The sequence below is a fragment of the Pyrus communis genome, chromosome 5 (genome assembly GCF_963583255.1).
Source record: "Pyrus communis chromosome 5, drPyrComm1.1, whole genome shotgun sequence".
NCBI lineage: Eukaryota > Viridiplantae > Streptophyta > Magnoliopsida > Rosales > Rosaceae > Pyrus > Pyrus communis.
The window spans coordinates 24,532,759-24,545,363 of NC_084807.1; the positions used below are offsets into that span (position 1 = coordinate 24,532,759).

The window sequence follows — 12,605 nt, forward strand, 5'->3', positions numbered from 1 at the left end:
TTTTTTTAATTAATTAATTTTTCCATGCACTCCTTGATCATATTCTCATCCTCTCATGATTACAAGATGTACAATTAGCTCAATGGAAGCAACACATTCACAAAGATATCGCTGCATATATTTACGTAATTTACAATGAAGAAAACTACTAGTGTCACGATGTATTTTGTTGAGACTTTAAGCCTTCGACTTGAGATTTTCCTCGAGGGCCATTCAATCTTATGTAAAGCCTGTATTCATTGAATGTCTTTGGAGAATACAGTGCAGGTTTGTCCGGCGTTACAAGCTCCTTCGCCGGTTCAATTGGTATGTCGCTTTTTGGATTGTAGAAGAAGGCCAACGAGAGTCTCTCTTTTGCTGGGTTTACGATCACCCTGTGCTCTACGCTCTTGTATGTTGCATTACTTAAGACCTAATTCAAAACACATATTCCAATATCATATATTAAGCATTTAGCGTATTTGAACTATGCTATAAGAGAAATAGTTCAATTTCTTCTTTTATAAAAAAATGGAATTAATACTGAGAGATAGAATGAGTGGTTGAGAGAAGCTAAAATGTTTATGCGAGTCTTCTCGACCATCGAAAGGGTGGAATGTTGTGGCTTTGCCACCAGCTGATCTTTTTTTTTTTAAAGTAAATATAGAATGAGTGATCATTTGCCAACAATATATTTTTAAATAATATTCAATTGCTATCGGATATATAAACATAATAACTCTTTGATAGCATAACATGTTAAGTTTTTCGAGTAACATAACATGTCAAATGAACAAGAGTACAAAGATATATGTTAAAATATTGAGTGTAATGTATTTATTAATTGGGACATGTTTGACACTCGTAATTTTTATTAAAAAAAACAACAATGCATATGTAAGAAGTTTGGAGTTAGTATGAATAGCAGCCGTTATATAATTAAGAATTTTGAATTGATTTATTCATGCGGACATTTTCAGATGATGTTGGCTAAACAAAAATATTAATTTTATTAAGAATCCTTGAATATAATCGATATAATGTATATGTCCCTTAGGTTCCAAATTATCACTTGACACCACTTGTTTATGCACGCCTTCACATGGATTAATTAAAAGAGGCACGTTTAGACCAAAATCGTTTGACTTGGTAAGGAGGAGGAACAGCCCTTCACAAGTTGACGCACAAACATTTTTGTTTCTTAATATAATGATATTGAGAGAAAAATAGTGTAGGTTACGTCATACAATGTTTCAGTCACGTTCAAATATCGAACTCATCATTTATAAAATTTAAATTTAAGATTTTTCAATTATAAGTAAAGAGAAATATCATTAAATTGTACTACACTAGTGTGCATCATTTTCAATTTTATATTTTTGATATGAGCATAATATCTAGAGTGCAAAATAAACTATATAAAACGAATAAAACCAACAAAAAGTAGTAGAAAAATCACCTGAATTTGATCACCAATATTGACAATAAAAGCGTGTGGAGCTGGTTTCACCGTGATCCAAGTGCCATCCTTCCGGACTTGTAGACCAGGGACTTGTTGGTCGGCCAGCAGAATGGTCATGCCGCCGGGGTCTGAGTGCGACGACAGGCCCAGGGTCAGGTCAGGCTGGGGGCACTTTGGATAAAAGTTGGTCCTTAGACATGCCCCAATGTCTTGGCCACCAAATGCATTTTGGAGAAAGTCTTCTCCTAATCCAAGGTTAAGTGACAAAGCCTTCAATATCCTCCCACCAAGCTTCACTACCTCCTTTCCATACTCATCTATTACTTCCCTATAAAACATGCAAGTACACAACTCAATTAGCACGAAACAAAGATACACAACTTAATTTTAGCACAATTAAGATAAAATAGAAAAATTCATCTTGAGAAATTTGAATTCTTACATGTAGATATAAGGGGAAGTCATAAAATTGTTACAGTTGAAGTTACAAACTCAACAAATAAGTTTAACGGTTGTGAAACTAACTACTAAAAAAATTAAAAGTTAAGCACAACTACTTACTGTAGACGATTTCCCGAGCATGCACATCTCACTTACTACATATATGGCTTTTTAGTTTTCCCAAGCTTGCAATACAAATTAGTAGGGATGTATTATGATTATGAAGAATATGCACGAAATTGCGAACACAAAACATATCAACTAATTCTTAGCATACTGATATATTCATCATAACGAGTGGTAATATTTAAGTTCAAATCTTTTCTTCCGTACGTAACGGAAAAGAGGACCACAAATTATTAAAGTCTAATATAAGTATGACTAATTAGAAAGTACCTTCCGTAATCAGGGAGGGCAGGCCACTTGTTGTAGTCCTTCAAGCAGGACGGAAGATAGTGAAGGAAATAGTAATCACTCCAGTCAAGAATGGCGCCTCTCTCAACTCCAAGCCTACTCCCATACCCTTCATAAGTCTTTGGTGAGTTGGCATAGACCTGCTTCAACTCCATCGGCAAATGGAAAAAATCCCGCCAAACCTGCTGGGTTTTGTCCATCAGTTCCGGGCTAACGCCGTGGTTCACCACTTGGAAGAACCCCCACTCACGGCAGGCCTCGGAGATTTGGCTAAGCGTGGCGGCACGCAGGCGATCGTCCTCGCCGGATAAGCCTTGTAAGTCAATAACTGGGATGTTGGCATGATCAGAAATATCGGATGATGAGATATAGGTGGGTCTATCGGGTGGGGGCTTGATGTATCGAGCTGGGATTACGGAGCTGTCGGATAAGGATTGTACTCGGACTATTGGCTCTGGCCAATCCTGTGGGCAATTCATGGCGTTTTTAGTAGCTTTAGAGTCCAACGTTTCGATTCTTTATATGTATATTTACATGTAAAGTGGGATGAGAACAATTCTGTGTGTATATATAGAGTGGGATGAGAACCAACTTTAAAAAGACAACTTTAATTTTTTACAAAGTTTAGAGAGAGAGAGAGAGAGAGAGAGAGAGCATTATGGGGCGTGGATGAGAATGCGGAGGAATGGTAGTTAAAGATGGGGGATGCAACCATGTGGTGGGGAATGAAATGGACATGAAAAAGAAACGTGAAATATATAAACATTTTATAACAAGTTTTCATATGATACAAGGATATTTTAGTGCACACTTGAGTTTAATCAAGTTGGTTAACGTGGTTTTTTATTTGCTCTCAATTATTTCTAGTGTGTCTAATGCTTTGCATAATGAAGGAAAAAAATTTAGGTATATATATATATTTTTTTTTCACCAAATAGCAAGGCTGGAACCAATGAAGGCTCAGAGTAGTCAGCTGATTCTTCTCAAGTTAATAAATTGCTTATTTGTATTTTTATATGTCCATTTTTTTTTTTTGTAAATATTCTCTAAATGTGTGATCCTTCTCACTGACTAAGAGCATTTTTAAAGGAGATGTCAAACTTAAACATAAAATTTAGATTTGAAGGCCTGTGTGGTACTTACGATCTTTTTTTTAAAATTTTATTCTCCACCTGATAAATCAATCAAAATTATTATTTGTTATATTATTTACTTTTCATAATTGTAACTAGCATATGGGCACACACAAAGTGTGTGAGAAAATTTTATATTTTTGTTTTTGAAATAGAAGGAGAGAGGAAGAAAGTGATAGAGAATGTGGGAGTGGGAATTTTTTTTTTTTTTTTTTTTTTTTAAATTAGAAATATGTTAGGATTTGTTGACCCTAAAAATTACAAAGCCTACGTGGCGCGTAGGCCGAGTAACTAATAAGCTAACTACGTCATTCGGTTAAATGCGAGGCATGCCAACTCGTCGGCCGAGCTCGGCCGAGGAGTAAAATTTGTTGATGTTGCGTTGAGCGTGTTGCTGGCTTCTTTATCTTGCGACTGCGGCCGAGGAATGAACAAATCTTGGCCATTGGATTCTCAAGCCTGAAGACAAGGTTGCTAGTTCTGCGAAGTTCACAAATCGTCGGCGCCGAATTCGGTCACAGTGATTATATTCGTGAGAGTATAAACACGTCGAATCGACACCAGATTGTACGGACACAAGTATTCAAATGTGATGTTTGTCTTGATGGTGAATATGGTTCGGCCGTCAGAATGCCGAACTCTAAAACTCACTTGCGAGTATCCAATCATAAAATCACTCAACGTTCAATGTGTTGAATGTCGTAACTCGTAACACCTTACTTCGCCGAGAAGGCTAATAAGATGACCTCTGCCAATAAGGATTTGGAAACCCTTCTCGACCGAGACTTGGATAGGTAACCAGTCAGCCTCGATGCAGTGCTGTTTATCCAAACTGAAGGTGCTCTTCGGTCGGCTGATTCTATGGCAACAGTGCTGTTTATCCAAACTGAAGGTGTTTGCCGGTTGCCTTCATAGTGTTGTTTATCCAAACTGAAGATGTGTCGGCGGAAAAAAGAAAATAAAAAATCTCAAGATGTTTGAGAGGTTTTGCGCAGGGTAGTTGTGTGTTGAATTGGAGGTCCCTGAATTGCACCCTCATTTCTCTATTTATAGCAGCAAAACCCAATCCTAACCATACTCGAACTAGGACTCCTTACCCCAATTCATCTTATCTTGCCCAATCCCACCTCTATTGGGATTTTGAATTCAACCTCTTACTAGGCCACATTCACATTCACTTCCACTTTCCGGTATCCTTATCTGACCGAAAATCTTTACTGCATCAGGACTTAACCACTTCATTCATCTGCTTCGCAATAGGGTCCACCTACTTCCTATTCATCTGGAATATTCTTTTCCAAACAGGGCTTGGCCGACTTTTAGTTAGGCGGCCCATGAACCGGCTGGTTTTTAGAAATCCTTGAACAGAACTTCTGGATCGAGAACAATTCCATACTCGACCCAACCCAATAATTTTAGGTCCAAACAGGATTACATGTAGGTGAGGTTTAAAAAAAAAATAGTAAAATTTGGTTGTGTGAAATTACATTTCTTATTCATTTTCTGTTTTAGTTAAAGGGTTAAAATGGTAATTTCATAATATTTTGGTTGATAATGAGTGTTTTATTAATTAGTAAAGATTAGTAGATATAAAGATTTTTAGAACAAGAGACAACAATGAATATGATAAAAAGCATTTAGTAATCAATTAACATTGACATTTCGATTAAAAATAATAATGTTGTCTTTTTTTTTACTGTTATTGCTGATATGAACTTTAGACATTTTCTTTAGAGATGCTTTAAGAATTTTGTGCTATTAAATGATTTTATTTTGTTGTTCTTACTTTTTGTTTAAAAAAAGGTTGACCTTTTTCAATAAATTTTATAACTACGCCACTAGCACATAATAAACTATGTACATACTAGAAACAGAACGACAGTTATCGCGGCCAGATGAAATGAGACTAAGACATAGTGGTGGTAGTTATTGCAGACGAAGAGAAAGTAGTGAAAATTTTGAGATTTTCTTTAATTTTATTAAGATAATTTTTAATTACTTGTTTGCTCTTGTTAATTATTTTTCTTTCCCTTTTATTAGATAAATTTGTAAAACATGAAAATCTAGAACGGTTTTTTTCCCTCTTTTGTTGGAACATCTAGAAGAGGTTGACATAGGCTAGGGTTTCTTCTAATAATAATATAAACAGATAGTAAAACATGTTATGCCACTTAGTATTACGATACAGTGGTCATTTTCACTTGTAAGTGAGAGATTTTATATTTGATTTTGGCCAAAAGTGAATTTGAAAAGAGAAATCAAGCCCCTCCTCCCTCTTAGTATAAATAATATCATTTGTTAAAAAAAAAATGTTACTATGACAAAATTATAAAAAGGGAATTTGAAACATTGATCATATTAAATGTGTGCTTGAATGTGACTTTTATAAAAAAAAAAAATCTACAACAAATTTATTTCAACCACACAAGGAAGTCAAACTTTAAGTACAAAGAAATGGAAAAGGACGGTAAAAAACCATTCATCGTACATCGTTCGATCAGAAATTATTTTAAAATTTAAAATTTAAAATTAAATATAAATAGTATCTAATGAAACTGACCGTACAATGTACGATAGATAGTCTAGATCACGAGATTTCTAAGATCCTCAAGAAAAGGATCCGACGAGAATCATTTTCTCAAAGAAATGAACAAAATGATTTTTTAACTAACTTAACTAAATTTAACCCTGCGATCAGATGCTGTGATTTATTTTGATTGCCGACATGGAAGAAAAAGATCGACGTAAAAGCTTGGAAGTAGTATTAATGGTTTAGGGCATTCATAACTCGTGGGATATAAATATTACAAGGCACTGGTCCCGGCCATTTTGGCGCCGTGAGCGACTTGATTTACACCGCTACGTCTTTTCTTGCTTCTTTTACAGCACAGCCATGTCTTGTAATGTCGCGATATGTACGATGATGAGGATGATGCTGACATGATATTGGAACTATACCCAAGTACTCACCATCCATCGTGCTCAGTGGCAAAACTAGGAATTCTCGGGGAAATGGGCAAAATTTAAAAAATTTAGGGTCTTGAAAAAGTGTGAACATTCATTCAAAGTCTAAGTTCAGGATTTGCAAGTAGATTATTTGAACTACCCGTAATATTCATAGGAGAATTTGCACTAACCGAAATATTTAAAAGATGATTTGGACTACTCAAAATGGTCGAAGGAGGGTTTGAACAACAATATTATTTGAAGGATGATTTAGCACCGTTTCTTGTTGTATCATCCTATTACTTAACTGTATAATTAGCAAAGTTTTAAAGGATGCTAAGCTCTAGTCGGGCGATGGACATGACTTACACTTAGGCAAGGACCTAGGCAAATTTGAATAAATTTATTATATACTGTATAAATAATTATCTATTTATTATATAGTTTATAATATCCAAAAAACATTGATTATTAAATATATAAAAATATTGACAAATTTTCTTTATTACTTTGTTGAATTTGATGGTAAGAGAAAAAAAAAATTACGAGTTCGTAATATTTAAAAATTATTTTTTGAAGCTCGTATAAATTTGTAGTGAATTTTAAGATAAATAAAAGTGTCAAATAAGTTGCTTAAAATGTCACATCCCGCCTTCCCTCGCAGTGATATTGTCCGCTTTGGCATTCCCTGCCCTGGACTAGGTCGCAGACAGCAGGGCTACCGCACGGTTTTGTCTTTGCAAGCCGCAGCTCCAAAAGGCCTCACTGAAAGGTACATGCAGGCATGGACATATAAGGCCCAAAGACCACGCCCTCACGGGCGATGTGGGATACGACAATCCACCCCCCTTAGGGAGCCTGACGTCCTCGTCGGCACACCACAACCGTGAGTCTGGCTCTGATACCAAATTGTCACATCCCGCCTTCCCTCGCAGTGATATTGTCCGCTTTGGCATTCCCTGCCCTGGACTAGGTCGCAGACAGCAGGGCTACCGCACGGTTTTGTCTTTGCAAGCCGCAGCTCCAAAAGGCCTCACTGAAAGGTACATGCAGGCATGGACATATAAGGCCCAAAGACCACGCCCTTACGGGCAATGTGGGATACGACATAAAAAGTTTTAGAAGAGTGGTCAAATTAATTAGACAATAATTAAAAAATAAAACAAATTCCAATATAAATAAGCAATAGCATGTTAGGTGGCGCAAATTGATTGGCCAATATTAAAAAAAAATTGTAATTATGAAAGGTCACGTGGGGTGGGATGAGAGAGAGAAAGTCTCTCTCTTCTTCCTTTCTCATCTTCTTCGTTAGAATCAAACCAGAGGTCCAGAACTTAATTTCTAGTCTCCATAAGCTGCAAAATGCAGATCTTTGTTCCTCCTTTCTTTGGCCCAGGTTTTATTTTTTGGAAAAAAAGAGAGCCCGCGATCAGCCTCTGCTGCGATAGAGCAGGAAACCGAAAAGGCCAGAAAAAATTTCATCACTTCTAACGAGACCGAAGGGGCGGAACCACCGCTCCTGGGCTTGATTTCCGACGTGGGGAGGGGCGGCTGCCACTCCTCACCCTCACGTAGCTTCGCCACTGATCATGCTTACTTTTTTCCATTTTTTTAGTACATTGTGAGCAAAGTTAGAGTTCAGCATAAAGTACTTGAAAATATGAGAAGTAATTTAATTATTTGTAAGCACATGTAATGTTTTTTCTTTTTTTCGATATAGATTCATATTCACAATACGCATTCTTATGTGTGCCAAATTTTCAAGTCAACATGGAACACAAATCGGGTGACTTGAAGCATGTGTGATCGTTGAGCTTCACGACAACTTGCTCTAATATCATAAACAAAATTAAGGTTCTACCATAAAATCAATTGATAATATGAGAAGTAGGCTAACTACTTACAAACACATGCAAAATCTTAATTTTTTTCTTGATGGGAATTCCTACTCTCAGCGTATTAAGAATTAGATTGCCGACGACATTGAGTTATGGTTGAGGTCTCGTTTGCTTGCTCAGTTTGTAGGGTATAGATTAATCAAATTGGCTTTATATTTTGAACATGAGTATTGTTGGTTTGAGAAACTTCTTGACCATATTCATGGTATTTTTCATGCGTGTTACTTCTTAACTGTGCAATAAAACTGCTACCATTTTCTCTAATAAAAACATAGTGTGTTATAAATTAGTTCCTCGTTTAATAATATTCAATGTATGAATAATTCCTCGTGTTACTAGGTTCTTTGAATTAGATATTTATTTGAATAATATTTGTGGTTTTTTTGTGAGTCGAGAATATTAAAATTCCTTATTTCTTAAAGTATTAGGGTTTACTTTAGTTTCTTCATATATAGGGGTCCTATATTCATTTATTTTCTAAAAGTTGGCAATATGTAGTTATTTCAAGTTATTTAGCTATCTTGGCAATATTTTAGTTTAATAAAATGTTCTTCGTAGTTTTATATTTCGTTTGCCTATCTTCCTAATTTTCAACTAAGCGCATAGATATGGGATGATGAAAACCTACACATGGGACGGCTAGCATCTACACGTTAAGCCTAATTAATTAGGATGATTTTATTCATTAATCTGGCTAACAATAAGGCAATAAGATTCTTCAAATTAAAAACTGATTATCTTAGTCTCAACAGAAAAAATAAGGCAATAAGATTCTTCAGTTGACTATACAAGTTGGATTGATAGAGATACGTCAACTCCCAATTTATCTAAACTTATTGGGTTAATCTCAGTTTACTATTTTAAAGTTTCGTGGTTTTCAACATTTGATACATGAATTCTTTTATTCCAAAATCATACCTCAAGTCTTAATTTTGGGATAGTTTTATACATCCATTAAGTTGGATGTTAAGTCAACCGTTAACTGATGACCTGACACTCACATAGACAATGACTAAGCGTTACGTATCAATATAAGCCCATATAAATATTAAAAAAAAATTAAAGATTTAAAAACTAAACAAATAAAAAAATGGCCTATGGATACGGGCCTTCCCTTTCCTCCACCCGCACCAACTCTTTTTCTTCTTCTCTTTGACAAAGACAGATTCTCTGCCCTCCCACTTCCCATGCATTTTCATCTCCTTCTGTTTGTGCGGTCACAGTTAAATCACGTCAACATTTTATATTACTATTGATTTTTGTCTTATTATTTCTATAAAAAAATTAATATAAAATGTTAACGTGGCTTAACCGTAACTACACAAACAGGAAGGGGATGAGAGTGTATGAGAAGTGGAGGGCAGAGAATCTGCCTCCCTCTTCGACAGCCACCAAAGCTGATCTGAAAATCAGCACCACCTCGAAATTTAAGCCCTAATTCAACCAAAATTTCAGATCGAAGGGCTGGATTAGTCCATTAATCTAAGCGTACGATCCAAAATTCAGTTCCTAATTGTGTTCCTTTCCTCAATAAACAGCCAGAGGGCTCAACGAAATGAAGAAATTACAAAGAGATAGAAAACGCACCGTTTTGGAGGTAGGGGCAGTACTCGGTGGCAAAGAGGTGCATCTTGATGTCGTCGAGCGTCTCGGACTGGCAAAAATTGTTGTAATCAGCGGGGACCGGTGACCCCGCACAATGGCCTCCAAGTACCCGGCGTGAATGTTGAAGGTCATCGCGTCGAATCCGTACATTTTCGCTGAAATTTCGAAAATTTGCGCGATCTGCCACTGCGTGATCCGAAAAATTGAACGTCTCGCGGGAGAGAGAGAGAGGAAGGGGACGATCGGGGAACCAGAAATCCCTTCTGCAGCGAAATCAATGGAAACCCTAGCGATTTGCAGACGGAAGCTGAAATCTGGAAATTATCCACGTGGGTGCTGAGATTAACCCAAACTTATTTAACGCAAAATTAAGACGGAAGCTGATATTAACCCAAACTTATTTATACCATATACCATTTCTTTTTAAAAATTTCCCTTTGGCGTGATCGATAATTTTGTATGTTACACATCGTATCTTCCAACTTCCACCATATTTTATGTTGTTGGTAATTTTCGTCATGCATGCATGTTCATCACACATGTACAAATAGAATTTTACGAAATAAAAAAACATACATTAGAATATTAACCAAATTTATATTTTCCATCAGTTATTATTATACAGTATGGACAAATTAATCAGATCATGTTGGTTGGGTTTTTGTCTTCGCTTATTACTTTAATATACTACTTATCAATACTGTGATTTATTTAAGATAGGGTTATTATACAAAATGGTCCTTAAAATTTGCATGATCAATAGAAATGGTCTCTGAGATTGAAAATCAATAGAAATGGTCCCTGAGATTTGCATGATCAATAGAAATGGTCTCTGAAATTGAAAATCAATAGAATGGTCTATGAGATTGTCCACCATCCATGATTTTGGTCATTTCGTTAAAAACTCTTTGGGCAATTTTCAAAACTTCGTAAATCAATCGATTCTTAACCAAATCCGACCCATAATATATCAAAATGAGGATAAGAAAGTGTAGAACAAGATTATACTTATTTGGAAGCCCAATGATTGCCGAAGATTGCCGTAAAATAGCCTGAAAGGTGATTGGTCCGGGGAAAAACTAGAAAACTCCCTGGAAACTGGGTAAACTTTAAACGTTCATAACTTCTTCAATACTCAACTAAATCAAGTGATTCAAAAACGAAAATCATACTTCATGATGAGATGAAGAGATATGATATCTTTCTGTACTACTAACTCACTGTGGTTTGGTCGGAAAACTGCTCGAAAGTGGCTAACTTGAAAATGGTTAGCCATTGAGCCATTGTCCGACCAAACCATGGCGAATTAGCCTTCGAAAAAGGCATCATGCTCTTAGTCTCGTCAAGAAGTATTATTTTCATTTTTGAATCACTCGATTTGGTTGAGTATTGAAGAAGTTATGAACGTTTAAAGTTTACCCAGTTTCCGGCGAGTTTTTCAGTTTTCCCGCGGACTAGTCACCTTTCAAGCTATTTTCCGGCCACCTCCTACAACCATTGGGCTTTCAAATAGGTATAATTTCTACATTTTCCTATCTTCATTTTGATATATTATGGGTCGAATTTGGTTAAGAAACGATTGAGTTATAAAGCTTTAAAAATTGCCCAAAATCGTTTTTAACGGAATGACCAAAATCATGGATGGTGGATAATCTCAGGAACCATTTCTACTGATCATGCAAATATCAGAGACCATTTTGTATAATAACCCTTTAAGATCTTTAGTTTCTGAAGAGTAAGTAGTCAAATTTGATATGAAGCCCTATATTTCCCAACCTCTTCCGATCGATGATCATCTTGTTTCTGATACCATCATAACACTATGATCTGAGAGAAACAATATCTATCGAGATGAACAGAGAAACAGAGATATATATGGATAATACAGTCTTTCTTCATTAAGCACAAATGATTAACTATATATAAACTAATCATTCACAAATGACACCTGTACAGCTATTGAGAGAGACAAAAATCAAAACACTTCTAAATAAAATTACATAAATATAAGTAGAAAACTATTATTGTAAATGTTTTAGTTCACAAATTATTGGTAAATTACCATCTTGCATGCCTTAGCCTTCTGTTTTAAAGTGAATTGTCAAGTTGCAAACAAGTTCTTCAAAATAAAGAAACAAGCAAATCATGACTTGAGTCACTGGATTAGTTTAAAGAAGCTTGTGACTTTAACTACCATAGATCTTATCAATCCTCATGTTAAAAGAAATGGCCTCAATTAAGGACTGGTACGCAAATCAGTTGATGAGAATTTTCCAGCTTCCAACTTACAAGTGTGTCTCATCTTTTTTATGTGTGGTTTAATTTTCATAATCGTTTGTTTTTTTATGTTTACCAAGCTTAGCTATTAGCGAATTAGACTTTGTTTAAGAAGGGTTAGCTATTAGCGAATTAGATATATGTGTGTATAAAAGTTCTGTAATTGTAAGGATCCAATTCATTAACTTTGAAATACAATTAATACATTTTACTCTTTCTCCCTCCCTCAATTGTTTCTCTCTCTAGTTCTTCATTTTCCTCCATTCCTTATTTCTATTTGATTCTTTCTCAAAGTAGTTAATAGAACCAAAATTAATCAATTTTTTTTTTATGAAACATAATTACAAAGAAAATATTTAATAACAAATAAATATATATAAGAGTAACGATTTTTTATTTATTTTTTATTATCAGACATATGAGTGAGGTATAAGATTTTTTATAATTAAC

At 35.4% G+C, this 12,605-nt stretch overlaps 1 protein-coding gene across 1 annotated transcript; it reads right to left on the reverse strand.

Moving 5' to 3' along the window:
- LOC137735715 (jasmonate-induced oxygenase 2) lies at positions 1-2,823 on the reverse strand. Its single transcript, XM_068475159.1, has 3 exons — positions 2,279-2,823; positions 1,439-1,769; positions 1-412 (listed from the first exon to the last, which is right to left on the reverse strand). The coding sequence occupies exons 1-3, from the start codon at positions 2,773-2,775 to the stop codon at positions 155-157; spliced, it is 1,086 nt and encodes a 361-aa protein (XP_068331260.1). The 5' UTR covers positions 2,776-2,823; the 3' UTR covers positions 1-154.
- Between the last annotated feature and the right edge of the window lie 9,782 nt (positions 2,824-12,605).

Coding starts and splice junctions, on each gene's coding strand:
- LOC137735715 (XM_068475159.1), bottom strand. CDS start 2,775: ATGAATTGCCCACAGGATTGGCCAGAGCCAATAGTCCGAGTACAATCC. Junction 1,770..2,278: donor GCCCTCCCTGATTACGGAAG/GTACTTTCTAAT, acceptor CATGTTTTATAG/GGAAGTAATAGATGAGTATG. Junction 413..1,438: donor ATATTGGTGATCAAATTCAG/GTGATTTTTCTA, acceptor GTTTTGAATTAG/GTCTTAAGTAATGCAACATA.